At 47.1% G+C, this 20,583-nt stretch overlaps 1 protein-coding gene across 1 annotated transcript; it reads right to left on the minus strand.

The window, feature by feature from the left end:
• Positions 1–18,960: 18,960 nt before the first annotated feature.
• On the minus strand, positions 18,961–20,371 carry prr18 (proline rich 18). The gene has a single exon (XM_067236865.1). The coding sequence runs from the start codon at positions 20,255–20,257 to the stop codon at positions 19,475–19,477; it is 783 nt and encodes a 260-aa protein (XP_067092966.1). The 5' UTR covers positions 20,258–20,371; the 3' UTR covers positions 18,961–19,474.
• Positions 20,372–20,583: the final 212 nt, after the last annotated feature.

Consider the following 20,583-nt stretch of genomic DNA (forward strand, 5'->3'; position numbering starts at 1 on the left):
GGAGAGTTCACATCACCCAGAGAAAAACAAACACCGGAGTTTACACACCAGCTGAAGGAAGACCTCATCATGCTTCTGATCCTTTTGACCTCTCTCTCTCTCTCTCTCTCTCTCTCTCTCTCTCTCTCTCTCTCTCTCTCTCTCTCTCTCTCTCTCTCTCTCTCTCTCTCTCTCTCTCTCTCTCTCTCTCTCTCTCTCTCTCTCTCTCTCTCTCTCTCTCTCTCTCTCTCTCTCTCTCTCTCTCTCTCTCTCTCTCTCTCTCTCTCTCTCTCTCTCTCTCTCTCTCTCTCTCTCTCTCTCGAACGCACCTAGAGGTGTACCTCTAGGTGCGTTCGACTTCATGAAGCGCCGGCGGCGCCGACAGCCGGCTGCCTTGAAGCTGAGAATGCTATTGGCTGCTTCATGTCAGGAGAGACGGCCATGTTGGTGAGGGACAGGGTGTACCTCTGAGAGACGGCCATGTTGGTGAGGGACAGGGTGTAACTCTAAGAGACGGCCATGTTGGTGAGGGACAGGGTGTACCTCTGAGAGACGGCCATGTTGGTGAGGGACAGGGTGTACCTCTGAGAGACGGCCATGTTGGTGAGGGACAGGGTGTACGTCTGAGAGACGGCCATGTTGGTGAGGGACAGGGTGTACCTCTGAGAGACGGCCATGTTGGTGAGGGACAGGGTGTACCTCTGAGAGACGGCCATGTTGGTGAGGGACAGGGTGTGCATGCGGTGCAGCTTGATGTTGTAGAGCTGAGCTCTCCTGCTCTGCTGTGGAGGCTGAAGTAGGGTCTGAACACAAGACAACTTGCCTCTCACAACCAGTCCAGCATGTATGTGTGATCCATAATATGATCAGGAGGAATAAAGATGAGCCCACCTCAGGCATACTGCATTGCAGGTTTTTCAGAAAACTGGGTTGGAGGCTGGAAAATTTTGGAATTTTCACCTGTGTAGACACTGGACATTAGTACATGAGCACCTGGATAAGAATCAGATTAAACGACGATACGCACATATCGATGTGAGAACACTTGACTTTTCTGTCTCGGATGCAGAGCAACCGGTGGAGGGGTAACCATGGTGATGGTTGATGGCAGATAACCGGAGTTGTTGTGGTGAGTGCTGTTCACCACATTCCTGGTGTCCTGTTTGGAACCACCACAGCACACAGCTCAACCCCCTCCCCCCGGTCTTCAGTCACTTACAGTAGCTTTCCTCCACAGACTTCAACACACTTCAACACGCACACACTGTCAGCACAGGTCTGGGTGAGTAATGCTGCTGGCCCATTATCCTCTGGCCCGCTGTAGACCTGTCTCCATGCTGTTTACCTACCCTTCTCCTGGCCCCCACACCCCCCCTGCCCCTCCACACCCTCCTATCCCCTCTCCTGGCCACCACACCATTCTCCCCCCTCCCCAACACACATCCTACTCCTGCCACCCCCCCCCCCCCCCACCACAAACACTCCTCCTGCACCCCTCAACCCTGCACTCCTCCTGCCCCCGCCACGCTCACACCCACACCTCTCCACACACCCTTCTCTTCCCCTCCCCCATCCTGCCTTCCCCCAGTTGCCCCAGTCCTATTTGAGCAGTCTCATTCTCACACGGAGGAGATAAAATGAGTGTTGCCTGTCTGCCTGGTCATATATGCCCCTCTAACCCCTCAGAACCCCCTCTCCTGTCCCCCCCACCCTTCCCTTCCCTTCCCTTCTCCCCTCCCTTCCCTTCTCCTCCCCACCCTCCATGATAATGTTTTACACCAGTGTTCCACATCTAACATGTTCACTAAAGTTGACTGGTCAATGTCTCTGTGTATGTCAACATGTGCATGTGTGGTTGTTCTGTATGTGTGTATGTGTGTGTGCATTGATGCACAAGTGCATGCTAGCGTGTAAGTGTGTGCGTGAATGTGTGTGACACAAGCGTGTGTACTTGTGTATGTGTGTGTGGTTTGGTACGTACCCTGCTAGCCATCTGCTCTGTGGGATCCTGCTACAAGGTGGCACAAAATATAAACAGTTAGAGACAGTTGGAATCCACAGCTACTAGACAGACAGGACAAGCCCTCACACAGACAGACAGGCCCAGCCCTCACACCAGCAGTAGCGCCGTCAGGGGGGGGGCAAGGGGGTGCAGGGGTGGCCACGGCCCCCCTGAAAAAATAGCTGGCCCCCCCATCGCGAGCCGCATATTGTCCGTCATCCATATTATTATTTATTTTTTCATTAATCGAAAACGGGATTTCAACTTCACTGTAGTACAAATCAACCTCAAAAAATAATTTTAAAACACATTTTAGCCTATAGAAACCACAATCTACGATTGAAACATTTCGTCATAGAAATCCACGTATCTCCACACTCAGATCCTGACACCTCTGTGTCACCACTCCCCCCACAAGAGGTTGCACTGGGCCAGGTGAGAGTGCAGTCTATAGACCAATTATTTGTTTGTAAACATTCAGGATGCGCGCGCATCATGGTGGCAGAAAACTGGGAAGATAGCCTTTATAACGGCTAGAGAATTACATGGATAATACAAATAGTTAGATTTAAAAGACCAAAAATGTCGAGGAGGACAGTATTTAAGAGAGAAAGCAATTCCCCATTGATCTGTCACATCAGAATTCTGATGTGGGTCACGAAAGTCTTGAAATCGCCAGATAGACCGCATAGTCTTACTACTATAGGCAGTAGCCATGTCTCTTTCTTGGTCGAGTCAATTACAAAATTGAGCGAAAATTACAGTTCGGTCAATTCTACACCAAAAGTTTTACACCAAAAAAGTCAAGCAGGGCATCTTTCAAGAGATAAGGGAATTTTGCTTTTAGACATCCGATTATTTTAGTGATTTGTGTAAATCTGAGTGAGATTGCGTTCCACGGCATTATACTGTTTTGACGTTAGCCTAAGAGTCAGACGCAGTCTAATGTTGTATTTCACTCCATTCTACACCAAAAACGTCAGGGAGGACTGCCTTTTGTAGATACGAGCTTGCTGAAGATAGCCAACATTCGGATTTCTTTAACCGAGCCTGTTTCATTCGTCATTTACCTGAGAAAGCGACCTCTGTTAGCCAGGCTAGTTTTGGTCAGGCTATTTAAAGGTATCGGGGTCAAGTGACTTTTGTGCATGGACAAGTGAAATGTAAATGTACTTGTCAAGTGCCTCAAAAAGTTAATGTCAAGCCCTACAATCCAGTGGCCAGAGATATATGATGACCTGATCGACACTCCAAGTGTATTATACCCGGGAGAAGTTCATCTTTTGCCTCCGACATGCGCAGTTGAGCCTGCTTGACAGTCGTGTGACGTAGGGTGATAATTGGTCTATAGCCAGAGAATGTCTAATATAGGGAGAACTGCCACTCTCGGGAAACTTCCGGGTTCTGAACTGGTTGCAGTTCCACTCTATTTCCATATGAGTGCACTAACGAGCAAGTGCAGAATGAATGGAGGTCTATAGAGCTAAACCCCTCAAAATCCACTTTTCTCAGGATATCATTTTTTGTCTAATAATTTGAATTCTGAATTAGAAAGGGGAGGCAAAAAAAATACACACTGCTGGGTGTTAGATTTTTTTTACGTCGCCTTTCTGTTCTAAAAGGCCTTTAAAATGTCAATGACGTCATACACATCGTACGACCAGAGAAACTGCTTTACGGCAAGCTCTGGTCACTTCTTTTTTTCTCTCGAGGCATCAACAACACAACTGACAGGATAGGCTCTCCCTGTCAATACACATTCTAGAAAGAGGCTTGCTAATGTTGTTGGTAATGTTACTAATGCTCTGACATTCTGGTTCTGCTTCGGATGCCATCAAGCGGGATCTCTCTTCGTAGTCAGTCCTTCACTAACCAATCAGTATTCATTAGCAGAATGCTAGCGTGTTATGGGCAACAACGACTCATCCTGTAAGAAATCGAAAGGACATAAGTACTGTATTTCTTCGAATAAACGCCGCCCTCGAATAAACGCTGCACCAAAAATGAACGTTGTGTAATAAACGCCGCCGTCGAATAAACGCCGCACCAAAAACATCTGAAAACGGTTATTTAATTGGTTAAATTCAACCCCAGTATTTATTACACATGTACATAGCTTTCTGTTTGAAAGCTAACGTGTATGAAAATTTTGGCATGCTGCTTCAGATTTCTACACAATGTAGAACACCTGTATTTGAGACAGTTGAACTACCAATGCACACCTTGATAGCCATTGAGAAAGGGAGTTGCCGCACTGAGAGACAAACAAAGAATAGACAAGGAGGTCAGCGGTAGTAAATGAAACCTGCGTTTTTAGCAGCATGATTCATTTGTCACAATGCCAGAAACGAAGATGTCTATGGCTGAACTGCAGCTACAATTCACGAGATCACCCTTACTAATTAAACGCCGCCCTTGAATAAACGCCGCCCTCGAATAAACGCTGCACCAAAAATGAACGTTATTTAATAAACGCTGCGGCATTTATTTGAAGAAATACGGTACTCGTTCATTCAACTTTCGACCTATAATCCATGTTGAACATGCAAAAACTACAATCAAATCTGAGATTTCTCAACGACAATCAGGCGAAAGAGACAAATTTAGCCGTTTAGCTCCATAGACTCCCATTCAGAATGCACTCGCTCGCGATCACCCCCAGTGGAACTCTGGTGGAACTGCAACCAAATTCGGTATGGGGCTTAATGGGGCTTAAAGATCCTGTAAAGTAAATTCCATGATTTCCTTCTCAGTACATTATATACGTGTGAAATGAGTTCCCTAAAGCATGTGCAAAGCGCTAAAACTTAAATGTGGAGTTAGACCGTAGAACAGTTTCTCTTCCGTTTTCAGATCAGGTTTTAAAGGGTGGGGCCAGGAAAGGAAAAATAGGTGGATTGATTTTGTGAAGAGCCACGCTGATGGAAAGCTTCGGATAGACTCCAACAGCCGCCTCGGCAGTGACCATTTCACGGCGGATAGTTTTAACATGGACCAGAGACAGACGGGGTTCGTAGACACAGGGCTTCTCTTGCAGCGTGGAGCCGTACCGAGCATCGCCCTCCCGGCCGTTCCTCCTCCAGTCGCACCTGGACCATCCACCGCTGCCAGCAGTTCATCACTCAGTTCTGTGTGCTTGTTTTAATTATACTAGATAACTTTTCCAGAGTTATCTCTGCTATGAGTTAGTGCAAACCGCTAACTTGATATTAGGCTACTCGGTGTAGAATTATGGTATTTTGGTGAAATGGTAATGTGCAAGAAGTAGCCTTGTTGGAGAGCTCACTGTCTGCTGTCTCTGGTGTACATTTTTACTGTTACAGCTCAGGGGAAGATTTCATTTATATGCATCTGTATGTTTCACTCATTTAACAAATAAATTCTAATTCTATACGGTTTTGTTCGGCTTGACGTAGCGTCCATTATCTGGGTCGTAGGTAGGCAGCGAGGGGCGGAGCTTCAGCTCCTTCAGGTGACACGCCCCCCCAGTCTCAAGCAGAGAAGACTGCTGATTTTCTCACGATTTCAAAGCCTAATTTAACATACTTGTCTGTGTTTTTTTTTCCATTCGAATTTGGATGGGTAGTTAATAACACATTATTCTGTGGTGTGGTGAACTTAAAACTCGTTTTCAATTCCACTTTACAGGATCTTTAATAGGGAGTGGACAGGCTCTCCTTAAACAGGCTGTGGTCTACTATAGCCTAACGTTACATAGAAGCTGAGGCAGTGTTGCCAGGTCCGCGGTTTCCCTGCGGAATTGGGCTACTTTTGAAGTGTTGCCGCGGGTTGAATTTTTGTTTTTTTCCCGCTGGTTCGGGTAGACCTATTTTGCATGCAAATTACATGAATATCTTTAAATAAAAATCCATATTTTAAATGAAATAATTTGTTTATACCCAAATCTTACCAAACTGACTCCAGATCAGCACGTACACACATTGACATGGGACAAGCCCTCATACAGACACGCACTGTGCACGTGCACACGTGCCTAATGCTCTCAGTCTCCTGAGAAAACCTCCTGAAAACTGCTTTTAATCCTGGCAGACTAAACATTTGGTGTTACTTTGTAGATATTACAATACATTTGGCAATGATAGCAATTCTGTTGGACTTTAAAAGCAGTGTATATGGTTTAGCAGGGGCATATTTTGAGTTCTGATATTGGGCTGGTCTTTGGGCTGTTTTATTGGCCATTGGGCTGGTTTTGGGCTTGTTTTGTCACACAGACCTGGCAACCCTGAGAGGGAGCTTATCGTCGATAAAGGCTAGCCCTAACCCTAGCCCTAACCCTAGCCCTAACCCTAGCCCTAACCCTAGCCCTAACCCTAGCCCTAACCCTAGCCCTAACCCTAGCCCTAGCCCTAGCCCTAACCCTAGCCCTAACCCTAGCCCTAACCCTAGCCCTAACCCTAGCCCTAACCCTAGCCCTAACCCTAGCCCTAACCCTAGCCCTAACCCTAGCCCTAGCCCTAGCCCATTTGGACGCTGCTAAATGCAGATTAGTTAGGGGGGGGGGGGGGCTATCCGTCCACTGCAAACACGTATCATATTCTCATGTAGGTTAGTGCATGACATGTGCACCAGCAGATACTATTTTAAAATAAATTCCTGCATTAAAATAATGTATCATGACAGTTTGTATGATTTGGTCATTTATTATCACACTAGCATTTAATTATCACGGCAAACAATTACACTGCACTAAACTGTAAGTCAAAATGTTAAGTGAAAATAACAAAACCAGTCAGTATGATGACTTGAGCGAATATCATTCACGTCTTACTAAAACAGCGGCCATGCGAAAGGGAATGAGGAAACTTTTCCTCTATTAAAAAATACAATGTGGGTCACGTGAAAAAAGGATCCAAAGACTCGTAGAAAGACCGATTCGGGAAATGAACGAATCGTTCGTTTCCTCTAGCTACCAGTACAGAGCCTATGCAGGTCACGTGAAAAATGATCCAAAGACTCGTAGAAAGACTGAGTCGGGAAATGAACGAATCGTTCGTTTCCTCTAGCTACCACTACAGAGCGTATGCAGGTCACGTGAAAAATGATCCAAAGACTCGTACCTGAAGACCGAGTCGGGAAATGAACGAATCATTTCTGTTTACTTGGACGAGCCTATGCAACAGTCCCGATGCGCGGCCACGAGAAAATGAACAAATCACTCTTTGAGAGGACTCGTTACTCCCGAGTCCTTGTAAGGATTCGTTCAAAATGAACGAATCGTTCACGAACGACACATCACTAGTGCAGATACCAAGTTAAAGAAAAAAGTAGGCTAACTACAAATATTCAATAAACTGTTGAATTTAAAATTACCTATTTACAGTAGGCAACCTAGCTTACATTGGTTAGCTACAGTAGAGTCTAATTAGCTAACTAATGAGTGCTAGTTAAATTCGGTATTTTGTAGTGATGGGCATTCCGGCTCTTTTTCGTGAGCCGGCTCGTATGGCTCAGCTCACCAAAAAGAGCCGGCTCTTTTGGCTCCCGAACGGCTCTTTAAAAAATACATGTTTTAACTATGAATTTGACTATGATGGGTGTGAAAACTATTTGAATTAAATTATGGAATGAAATCATACTCGATTGTAACCACATATCTTTAAAAATGCATTGATTTGTCATGGCTCTCCTCCGAGTTTTGACTACTCTCTGACTGTGTGTGAGTTGGCTCGGCCCTCCCTCATGCAGGATTGACAGGAACAGAATGTGAGGATGATCGTGTGTGCCTTTAAGCCTACAAGTATTTTTTTGTTGTTCTTTGAATTAGTCAATTATTTTAAATACAATTAAAATTCATTATTTCATAATCATTTAGTTTTTATAGGCTGTATTAATCTATAAAAAATAGAGTCGGCTCTTCAGATATGCGAGCCAGCTCCCGACGTTCACCTTCAAGAGCCGGCTCTTAGAGCCGGATCGTTCGCGAACGACCCATCACTAGTATTTTGGGAGGGCTGACTGTCTTACCTTGCTAGCTAGCTAGTTTAAACAAACGAGAGGTTACTTCAGTCTAGAGAGTAGCCTATTACTAATTTATGCAATTCGGGCCAATCACACAGAGAGCGTATTTTTAAATCATTGCACTTAAAACCCCATTGTTTGCTATGGTACTTCAGTACAGCTCTGTTACATAACATATGCGCCTGGTGTGCCATCTCAAGATTTTCCCTTGACCCATCTGGCCACCTTTATGAAAAATGTCTGGGGGCGCGACTGCACACCAGTGTTGTAGTCAAGACCACCTAAACCGAGGGTCAAGACCAGACCACCCAAACAGTAGGGTTTGATTAGGTAATACGTTAGATTTGACCTGTAACTACCGGTATATTTAGTGATATTCCCGCAGTTGTGGTCTTGACCGGTCTTGAAATAAAATTCAGAGTGCGACAAGACAGAGTAAAAATGCGGTTGAGTCCGAGACAAGACTGAGACCTTCAAAATGTGGTCTTGAGACCAAGACCGGTATCGAGTAGGCTACTACACAACACTGCCTCACACACAGAGATAGGCCCAGCCCTCACACAGGCAGACAGACAGGCCCAGCCAGGTCTGGACAGGGACTGAAATCGGCCCGGGACTTTGAAACGCAGACAGGCCCACGGCCGTGTATTATTATTATTATTTTTTTATTTTTATATTATGCTGTGGCCGTTTGACTGGCCGTTCGGGAAATCTCCCGACGGCCAGTCCGACCCTGGCCCCAGCTCTCACACACAAACACACACACACACAGGAAAACAGACACCCAGACAGACCAGTGTCTCAAACCCACACTGTACACAGACACCACTGCTACAACAAGCAGGGTGCAGAGCTGTTTAAACCTGGGCACAAGCACACACTCCAGGCCCGTAGACAGGGGGGGGTTCGGGTAGGTCGAACAACCCCCCCTCACTGACAAAGTCAGTAAAGTAAATTAAGCAAAAAGGTCAACTAAAGGGAGTCAGATGGCTGAGCGGTGAGGGAGTCGGGCTAGTAATCTGAAGGTTGCCAGTTCGATTCCCAGCCGTGCAAAATGACGTTGCGTGCTTGGGCAAGTCACTTCACCCTACTTGCCTCGGGGGAATGTCCCTGTACTTACTGTAAGTCGCTCTGGATAAGAGTGTCTGCTAAATGACTAAATGTAAAGAAATAAAAGAACCCCCCCTTCCACTACGCTGGCTACAGGCCTCTGCTCTCTAACAAACGCACAGAAGCACACACACACACATGCACAAACAGGCAGGTTAACAGGATAGAAACCAGCTTAGCAGCTTGTTCTACAGCAGTGTATGAAGGAATGAGCAGGGATTCTCTCATCAGTCCCTGTAGCACTCCTGCTGTTCTGTTCTGGATGGGCAAGTGTGTGTGTGCATGTGTGTGTGTGTACCTGTATGTGTGTGTGTGTGCAGGTTAACCATTAGTTAGTTAACCATTAACAGTGTCAGCTCCTTGGGAGCTCCTTGGGAGTCAGTTGGCTGAGCGGTGAGGGAGTCGGGCTAGTAATCCGAAGGTTGCCAGTTCGATTCCCGGTCACGCAAACTGACGTTGTGTCCTTGGGCAAGGCACTTCACCCTACTTGCCTCGGGGGAATGTCCCTGTACTTACTGTAAGTCGCTCTGGATAAGAGCGTCTGCTAAATGACTAAATGTAAATGTCCTTGCTGCATAAAGGTAGTGGACTGTACTTCTGGCTGTTCTCATTCTACACATCGCTGTTACAAACGTGTGACATTTCTCACACTGGGGAGATCAAGACTGGGCCTGCTGTTACTGGTGAGGCATTCCCCCTCTCCTCCCCACCTCCCTCTATCCTCCTGTCTTCCTCTACTTCCTCTCTCCCCCTCTCCTCATCTAACCTCTCCTCCCTCTATTCTGTCTTCTCTCCTCTTGTTCAGCTCTAATTGGTTTTATTTCAGGGAGAAGGGAGGGGTATTTCTCGTAGGGGTGGGGAATGCTCCTTGTGGAAGAGCAGAGCTGGGGGGGCAGATAGGGGAGGAGGAGTGGATAAGAGGGCATGTAGGGAAAGAGGGGAGGTGTGGAGGAGGGGGTGGTGGGGCGGATGGGGAGGATTGGAGGTAGGAAGGAGGGGAGGGGTGATTATTCAGGGAGGAACTGTTTCATGGTTCCTAAACCACAAGGAGTCTCTGTAGAACCATACTTCAGGGGTTTCTTGTATTGTTCTATACAGCTGTCATTGAGAAGGCATACTATTATTTCTGTACCATGTTGATAGGTGAGATGTGGTTACTTGTGGCTGCTCCTTGACTCTGTCCACTAAAATACCGCAGAACTCTGCACTTGTGATCGTTGGTGTTCTGCTGTACATGTTGTTGTTCATGTCTCAATGAAGGTTCTGAAGTTTTACAGTGTAACTCACCTGGGCCTCAAGTGTCTTCTGATCTCTGTGAGGAGGAGGAGCAGGAGGAGGAGCCGGAGAGCTGCCCATCACTATCAACATCAACCAACACAAATCTGTCTCAGTAGACCCCAAATAAACCTCTCCATTCTGCAAACTACCCCTGTGTACTACCCCTAACCCGAGAGTCCGACACACATAACCACAGAGTACACTGTCTACTTACAGAGCTTCTTAGCAATGCTGATACACACTATGTAGCTACACACATCCTCAAATAAAGGATTTATTTATCTGTTTCTCTGTCTGGTGACGTCTGTCTGAGTGTGATGGCTGTTTCTCAGAGAGCAGCAGTCTGTGATCAGGACTTGGTTTACTTGTGGTGACAGAATAAACACTGAACTGTTGCTACGTGTGTCCTGCTGGTTCCTCTGGGGCTGGGCTGGACCCCGCTGGAGGCTCTGCAGATCAGAAACAAGCGTGTGTTGGTCAGTGAAGACGACCAGTACAGAATCATACAGCTGTTCCTTAAGAAGACCTTTGAACATAGAATATCACATATAGCACTCATTTTCATTCACTTTATAGATCCAGAACTTAATAGATTTGTTCCCGGGCGACACATACCTACAAGTATGTGTATGTGTGGTGTGTGTGATGTAGTTGTGCATGGAGATGTCTACCAGGTAGTATCTGCTCTTGGGTAGAGACGTCAGGAAGGACTCATCGTGACGGAGAGGGGAGAAGGGCAGCCTCTGTTTCTGACAGGCAGACAGGAAGACAGGCAGACACAAGCAGACAGGCAGACACAGGCAGACAAGCAGGCAGGCAGGAAGACAGTCACAGGCAGACAGACAAGCAGGCAGGCAGGCAGGAAGACAGGTACAGAGAGATAAAATGAGTTAGAGAGGTTGAGAAGGGAAGGGGTTTATGAAGCAGATCTCAAGGGTTGGGAACCTGAGCACACACCACAAATCAGAAGTAAACATCCATCCACAGGAAGCCATTACCAGCAGTCAGGACCCATTAGGGGAGACCCATTAGGGGAGTCAGGTGGCTGAGCGGTGAGGGAATCGGGCTAGTAATCCGAAGGTTGCCAGTTCGATTCCCGGTCATGCCAACTGACGTTGTGTCCTTGGGCAAGGCACTTCACCCTACTTGCCTCGGGGGAATGTTCTTGTACTTACTGTAAGTCGCTCTGGATAAGAGCGTCTGCTAAATGACTAAATGTAAATGTAAATTAGGGCCCAGCAGGTGTCTGAACCACCCTCAAGCACTGCGCTGACCAGCTGTCTCCGGTGTTTACCTACATCTTTAACACCTCCCTTGAGACATGCCATGTGCCAGCCTGTCTCAAGTCCTCCACCATCATCCCTGTGTCCAAAAAGCCAAGGCCAACAGGACATAATGACTACAGACCCGCCGCCCTGACCTCTGTGGTAATGAAGTCTTTCGAGCGCCTGGTGCTGGCACACCTTAAATCCATCACTGACCCTCTACTGGACCCCCTGCAGTTTGCCTACAGAGCCAACAGGTCTGTGGACGATGCAGTTAACATGGCTCTCCACTTCACCCTACAGCACCTGGACTCCCCAGCATCCTATGCCAGGATCCTGTTTGTGGACTTCAGCTCTGCCTTCAACACCATCATCCCCGCCCTGCTTCAGGACAAGCTCTCCCAGCTGAACGTGCCTGATTCCACCTGCAGGTGGATCACAGACTTCCTGTCTGACAGGAAGCAGTGCGTTAAGCTGGGAACACAAGTCTCTGACTCCCGGTCCATCAGCACCGGATCACCTCAGGGCTGCGTCCTTTCTCCTCTGCTCTTCTCCCTGTACACCAACAGTTGCACCTCCAGTCATCCGTCCGTCAAACTCCTGAAGTTTGCGGACGACACCACCCTTATTGGGCTCATCTCTGGTGGAGACGAGTCTGATTATAGGTGGGAAGCGGCCAACCTGGTGACCTGGTGCAGCCAGAACAACTTAGAGCTCAATGCTCTTAAGACAGTGGAGATGGTTGTGGACTTCAGGAGGAACACAGCCCCACTCACCCCCATCACCCTGTGTGACTCCCCAGTCAACACTGTGGAGTCCTTCCGCTTCCTGGGCACTATCCTCTCCCAGGACCTCAAGTGGGAACTGAACATCAGCTCCCTCATCAAGAAAGCACAACAGAGGATGTACTACAGAGGAAGTTCAACCTGCCAAAGACAATGATGGTGCACTTCTACTCAGCCATCATTGAGTCCATCCTCACCTCCTCCATCACCGTCTGGTACGTTGCTGCCACTGCCAAGGACAAGAGCAGACTGCAGCGTATCATCCGCACTGCTGAGAAGGTGATTGGCTGCAATCTGCCTACCCTCGAGGACCTGCACACCTCGAGGACCCTGAGGCGAGCGAGGAAGATTGTGGCCGACTTCTCCCACCCTCCCACTCCTGTTTCAGTCACTCCCCTCCGGCAGAAGGCTGCGGTCCATCAGGACCAATACCTCACGCCACAAAAACAGTTTCTTCCCTTCCCCTGTTGGCCTCTTCAACAAGGCCAAGGGACCACACTGACTCTAATGACTTCCTGCTTAAAACACACTGCTTTTTGCACAGCATTACAAAATTGTATCTTGTACATTTGTATTTTTTGTAATATTTGTATTTTTGTATTTTTATATTGTAATTTACGGCAACTTATATTTTATTTTATTGTATATTTAATTATATTCTAATCCCACTTAGTACTGCTAGTTCATGTACCCTTAGTATAGATAGTCCACATATTTAAATTTTAGGTCCCTATATGTTTATTGTATGCACCTTCCTGCCAAAGCAAATTCCTTGTCTGTGCAAACTTTCATGGCGAATAAATCCCATTCTGATTCTGATTCTGAAGATTTGCCTGCCCTGGCCAGACCTGGCATCTTCCACTGAGGAAACAATCCAACAGTTTCATTTGCTCAGCAATTTCTACCACAACAGTCCTGCTGGTCAGCCCATAAAATGCTTTACAGCTCGGCCTTTGTCTCCCTGCAAGGTTATTAGAGGACCAGCCCACCATGGAGTGTACCGGAGCTTTTATTAGGTGCGTTCGACATGAACTGACTTCATGCAGCGCTGCAGCCGGCTAAAGGCGGCTGACTTGAAACAGTGAATTCTGGTTAGACTTTTTGTCCGACTTGAGACGGCACCGAGGCTAGGTCACTGTGACGTAGCCATCAAAGTACCGTGAGATCGATTCGAGAACTGCCGGCTGTGTAGCCGAGCGCATTTTCTCAAGAGCAACTGCAAGGGTTCTAATGACGACACAGCTATTTCATGATTGGCCAGACTCACACACGACAACTTTGAAGCGTGTTTTATACTGACACCTTCAGTTTAGCCAACGCTCAAATCTGGACCAAACAGTTTAATTTAATTAAAAATGTGTTGAAGAAAAGGTTTTAGTCCGCCTCTTCACTAACGGAAAGACTAAGTTTAATTATAAATAAAGTAAAGTAAGCAAACAGCGCTTGATCGGCCATGACTGACGTCAACGCAGCAAACCACGAGAAGCTGCAATGTCCGACTTTACAGAGCCGTTTTCGACTCCTCCCCGACTGCAAGCGGCTACTCTCGCCGGTCGTTTCATGCAGCCGCAGTCCATTTCGAACGCACCTATTATATAAGTCTATGATGCATATGCATGACGCAGAAAAGCGCAATTTGCCATTTTCAGTTCCCGAGACAGGCAGTCTGCGCTTTTACCTCAGTGCAGCGTGTTTGTACATACCTCGCCATGCTTTTGCAAGTTGCGAAACAAATACGCCTGAAGTGGGCGCCAAAGCGTTAGTACATGAGGCCCTCTGTGTTTACCTGCTGAGGTGTGTCCTCTGTTTGCAGGCAGGCTGCCAGGCTGTGCTGTCTGAGCTCTCGTCTCTGGGAGGCGATCTTCTCCCGCAGCAGGTCTCCGTAGCGACGGTACAGGGCGTCTCGGAGGCGGCGCAGGCTCCTGTATCCCTGTAGATGGCGCTGGAGGACAACAGACAAACCACTGAGGACTGGCAGCTTGTCAGAGATGGAGTCTGTCATGAGTGATGTCTTATAGTTGCTTTTATCTGTATGCATTTACAGTTTTTCTTTGACTATTTACTGATATTTATTTACTACTTTATTGTTTTATTTTTTATTAGTTTACAAACCTGTAGTGCATTGTGGTCGTCTCAACAAAAAGCGTGAAATGCATTTTTACATTATTATTATTATTTTTAGGAAAAACAGAGACACATACAGAGCTACATAGAAAGCATACCCACAGCTAAACCATCACCACTGTTAACACCTAGTTGTGGTTCTGTGGTTGTATGGTCGGTTGTGGTTCTGTAGTTGTGGCTCTGTGGTTCTGTAGTTGTGGTTCTGTGGTTGAGGTTGTGTGGTTCTGTAGTTGTGGTTGTTTCTTTGTAGTTGTGGTTCTGTAGTTGTGGTTCTATTGCTCTGTAGTTGTGTGGTTGTGGTTGAGTGGTTGTAGTTGAAGGATTGTGGCTCTCTGACTGGGTGGTTTTGGTTGTTGTTGTGTGGTTGAATGGTTGTGGTTAAGGGGTTGTGGTTCTGTGGTTTGTGTTTTGGTTCTATTGCTCTGTCGTTGTGTGGTTGTGGTTCTGTGGTTTGTGTTGTGGTTCTATTGCTCTGTCGTTGTCTGGTTGTGGTCTGTGGTTTTTGTTGTGGTTCTATGGCTCTGTCGTGTTGTGGTTGAGTGGTTTAGTGGTTGTTGTTGAGTGGTTGTGATTGTCCTGGTACCTGGTCCGTCAGAGCCTGTCTCCTGGCCGGGGCCTCGGGGTCAAGGTCAGACTTCAGAGGATCCTCTATGTTCTGGTCCCTCCCCTTCCTGCCATCTGCTGTGTTCTGGCCCCGCTCCTTCCTGCTTTGCAGCTTCCTCTCCTTCGCCTGTTACATGCAGTAACCACGGTTCCATCACTTGTGAATTACCAATCTCACACGTATACCCAGTGATGTACATATGCACACACTCATGACACACCAACAGACGACCAACATAAACGCACACACACACCAGGAGGGCTGAGCCCACCTCCGGAGCTCTCCCCTGCCAGCCTGCGCTCATGGAAAACCCTCTGATGCGTGTGTTCTGTGGAGGCTGTCAGAGACTGTGTCATCCTTATGTAACCCTGCTTCCTTCTTAAGATGAGGGACAATCTGGGTTTTACACAACACCTGCTGCTGTGCTCAGAGGAGAGAGGCTGACAGGCTTGTGGAGTGTGGACCAGGCTGACAGGGCCCCTGGTGTGGACCAGGCTGACAGGGCCCCTGGTGTGGACCAGGCTGACAGGGCCCCTGGTGTGGACCAGGCTGACAGGGCCCCTGGTGTGGACCAGGCTGACAGGGCCCCTGGTGTGGACCAGGCTGACAGGGCCCCTGGTGTGGATGAGGTTGACAGAGACAGAGAGACCAGCCTGCCAAGGAAAGACAGAAACTGAGGTTTATAGGCTGATGCAGCAAAGGAAGTGGCCTCTTTGTCTCCCCTCAAAAAGAGCATTAGAGAGAGAGAGGATTTATCAGCCTCGTTGCCACAGTAATATCAAGACAGGATGTTGAGGGGGCCCAGGAAGTGTGTGTGTGTGAGAGAGAGGGAAAGAGAGAGGTGACAGGGCAAAGGCAGCATCAGTCTATCTGCACTGTCCCAATGAATCAGACCAGGACAATATAACCACCTAACTCGGAGTACCATAGCCAATGTGTGTATGCATGTGTGCATTTGTGTGTGTGGATGGGGTTGCAGATTATTTTGAATGCTCCCCCTATTTGTAGATCATTTCTTGCTGTTCACATTGATGGATAGAAAGATCTAGAATAACATAAGGAGACAGACTGAGAGTGACAGTGAGAGGGAAAGAGAAAGAGACAGAAGGAGACATTAAAAGAGAAACAGAAAAAGCAGAGGGATAAAGGGTAAAAGAGGGTAAAAGAAAACGAGAGGTTGTGATGGAAAGGGAACACAACACCACAGAGTGAAAAGAAAAGAACAGAATGAAAAAAAGCAAAAACAGAGTGTGTTTCTAGTTGTAACCACGACAACGGTCTCTCTCTGCCCTGCTAGGTTTTGTTCGGTTCTGGTAATGAACCGGTAATGAACCGTTCTGGTTCAGGATCTGTGGAAACACCTGCTTTGGTCTGGCCAGCCCAGGCAGGGAGCTGGGACACAGCTTCAACCCCAGACACAGCTTGTCTACAGACACGCTGGTGCTTTATTGAATAAGACATTAAGACATAAAGCTGGATCAATATGAAGGGTGAGACACATCCGCTGATTACCCATAAGCCTTTGTGTGTAACGGGAAAGTGAACTACTCATGGACACCAATATGGGTCCAGCATGGCCTTTTGAATGCATTACGGCGAACGGTAAGATTAGCTAAATGATGCCTTTAACTGGATTTATGTCACATTAGTTTATTGTCACTATGTGTAATTCCACTAGATTAAATACATTTTTACAATGAATTGTTTGATAACCCTGTTCTCATATTTTGCAGGAATTCCACAAATTGAGCAAATGAAAGAACTGCCTCACTCTCTTAGGAACAGAGCTGATGAGAAAATTGGGGGGGGGGGGGGGGAGCGGCAGCAGGGGGGCAGGGACAAGGGCTTGATTGTGATGTCATCGAGTTAAATAACACGGTTGTTCTGTTGTGACAGTCACCAGGGAGAGAGGTGGAGAGGGTTCTGGTAAACACACACACACAGGCACATGTGTTGATGCACACACACACAACCACACTCGTGCATGAACAGCTGTGTGAACCCTGAGCTCATCATGATGGATGTCCCACCAGACTCCCTCTCTCAGTGGAACCACCCAGAGCCTGGCATCAGACACGCTCAGTCCACCACCCTCACCCGGACCCTGTCATGAGGTCATTCTGTAGGGTCACTCTCACCACAGCTGGAGTTCAAACTTTATATGTTGGCCTTCCCCACAAATAGCTAATTTAACCCTTGTGCTGCCTTCAGGTCACATGACCCAAAGGTTCATAACGAACCATCATTGTGTTTACCCAATACAAAAACAAATAAAAACAATTTTCTTTTAACCGTCGCAATGTGGGGGGTCTGAGACAGCCATACGGTTAAAAGAAACTGCTTTACTTTGTTTTTTTTATGCGGTAAAGTTGTCGCAATACGACGGTGGGTCACAACGACTGATGGGTCAGAATGACCCGAAGATAACACAAGGGTTAAATGAGCTAAATAAATAAAAAATGCTGAACCATTTGTAAAAGTAGCTGAGCTCAAAATAGAAAGAGCTCATATCATGGATTCCTATGATATGACCGGGAGCTAGAACCAATAAAGGTTCCAAACAATACCCAGGGGTTCTGAAAGGAAACCCTCAGTTAGAACAGGTGTGGGGCACCCTGGGTGCTCACAGGGTGATTGCGTGCACCATGTAGGCACCATGTTGCTGTAGCGGCCTGGGTTCAAATCCAGCCAAGGCCCTTTATCAGGTTATCCACTCTCCCCTACCCTTTCTGCCCCTACACTCTCCCCATCAAAAAATCATGAAGGCAGAAATGCTCCAAAAATGTATCTTGTATTTACATGTGTTATAGGTGCTTTGAACCCTTTGCTTTTGTGCTTTACAACCTTGAATAACAGAGAGGCAGAGTAGCTGGTTTGCTGGAGAGCAGTTACCTGTCCGGCATCAACGTGTGAGCGGTAGGACTCCAAGATGGAGGGCAGACTGCTGTCTTGGTGGACGTCTCTCATCCTGCAGGCCATAGCAACCTCACTGGGAACCGTAGCAGCCTGAACACATCACTCACACGGGCATCAGGCAGTCAGGGAACAAACAGCTGCCAAACAACCAGCAAACTCAAATTTAGATCACTGGGCATAAAGAAAGTTGAAACCCCAACATTGATAATGATTCAATTTAAATGGCTTACCATTTACTGAGATCTTTGGACTTAGAATGTAATTCCCTCTTTTAGAACACTGTCTTTCCCTCTAACACTCTCTAACATCTAAACCCCATGAGAGTGCAATCACCTCCCACAAAACTTTGGTAACTAAGTTACAGGTAACAATGACATAAAGTTAGATAACAAGTCATACACCCACACTAGTTTTGCTGCTTTGACTACTGTAAAGGTCTAAAACGTCTTTCAGTTAGGGCTGAGTTCTCCTCAGTTCATAAAGATTCCTTGGCATGGTTCAAATCGTTTGGAATTAATTCAACCTCATTCATGGTACACAGAAGTAAAGCTATAAAGACTGGCATCAGACTGGGGTGGCTGTGTGTTGTTGGGTTGTTGCTAAGCTACACGAGCTGTATCCATTTGTTGTCGGTAGGGGGTCGCACGCACCTTTTCCTGGTTCAGAATAATCCGGTGCGACCATAGTCCTGCACTTCAATTAGCCTATGAAGAACCGTTTCAGAACGATTGTTGGATATTTTAAAATTTATATAATAGGTCAAATTAGTATTCCTAGAATGCATGCCTATAGCAAGTAAGCTTACACTTTAAAGCCTCAATGACATACAGTACATTATTAATAAAGACATAATTTGAAATACTGCAAACGCAAAAGCAAGTTGATTTAAATCATTTTACTTCATACAAATAGCATAAAAATGTCAAGAAATTGAAAAAACAAACATTTGCAAAAAGGCCTTGTTCGATTCATAAATACTGTACATAACAATAATCTACACATAAGATTAAAACAACAGTATCTCATGGGAGAAAAGGTTAAATGGACAGCTTGTTCCCGGCAGAAGGCGCGCGCAGAGCCTGTTGCCGTTGACAGCTATTGTTCCCGGCAGGACACAAAGGAGCCTAGTTTGTGACTCGAGGGATGCCACTGGTGCGCGCACCAACATTCCGTCAGACACAAACCTCTGCCAACTACATGTGCCCAACCGAAAACAAAATCCACGTGCAAAGAACATAACAGAAGTCTGTCACTATGAATTTAAGGTACTTAATTCAGCAGGTCTACAAGTCTCCCTACAAAGTAAAGTCCCCGCAGTGCAAAGAAAGGCTTTCGCCGTGCGTACTGGTTCGCAACCCCTTATCGTCCCAGGAATGTCGTCCACTCCGTTTAGTGGGATTTCCTATACAAGACTGGTCAGTAATGACGGACGTCAACAACCTTTAAGGTGCGGGAGAGAGGCAAGTTTGTCAACTTTCCCGAAAGCGGCAGCACTCTCCACTCCTTTCAGCCACTCTCTGCATTTCCTCAGGACCGTCTCGTCCACGTCCCCGTCCTCCTCCTCGTACTCCACGTCGTCGTACTTGTACTGATCGTTCAGCAGAGAGATTTTGACGATGGTGGTGATATCCTCCGAGCCCTCCAATTTGACGACAGGCGCGCTGCTCTTAGAGCCCCCCTGCGCCCTCTTAGATGGGAACACTCTCCTGTGCCGGAAGTCCGCCGACGCACAGCACTTCTGCTGTTTGGCCATCATTTGCTTTTCTAAATTACGCTTCTGAATAACAAGAATGGCTTCGGGTGTGAGACTCAGAGAAAACTGAATCTCTCCTTCATCTTTCCCCAGGGAGCTCCGCGAGGACTGCTTGCTTCCACGGTGTGTGGTGGACTCCATGGAGCTCGAACGCGTCACACTGTTGCAGGAGTCCCGGGGTTTGGGTAAACTCAGCCACGAGCTTTTGATCTCGGTGTCCGGTCCGGTGGCCGGCTTCTGCGCGGGGAGTTTAGTTTTCGGTTGTTGAGGTTTTCTCCCCAAGTTCCTCAAGTTGGCGGATGACCAAGACATAGACATCTTTTCTTTATCCGATTCAATCTCTTCTCCCGATTTGTTGGAAAAGATAGAGTGGGAAGGCACTAAATTGGCTTTCTTCCTCCGGAACAGGTCCCTTCCAGGAGAGGAGATCCTGGTATGGAGGTTTATAGGAGGGAAAGGCATCTTAAAGACGAAGCTGGTTTCGGTTGATGGCGAACGTCAAAGTCCTCGTTGTCGGGATGAATATTGTATACGAATGCAAGTGACGGCAGAGCGTTGTAATCTCATCATCCGCTAAAGCTGCGAGTCTGAAGCCTTTGGATTTACCTGCGCTCCGGTCTGGTGTTCAACTGGTGAGGGGGGTTGGACGATGGACGCTTTTGTACTCCGCCTGCAAAGAGGCGTGGTCTGGAAGAAGGGGGGCGGGCAGGGAGGGAGGGGGTGGGGGCACCAGGTTAAACAAAGCCTGGCAAAATAAAGTGTGGTGCTTGTGGTGATGTCATACAATA

Source organism: Osmerus mordax, chromosome 5, assembly GCF_038355195.1.
Source record: "Osmerus mordax isolate fOsmMor3 chromosome 5, fOsmMor3.pri, whole genome shotgun sequence".
NCBI classification, from domain to species: domain Eukaryota; kingdom Metazoa; phylum Chordata; class Actinopteri; order Osmeriformes; family Osmeridae; genus Osmerus; species Osmerus mordax.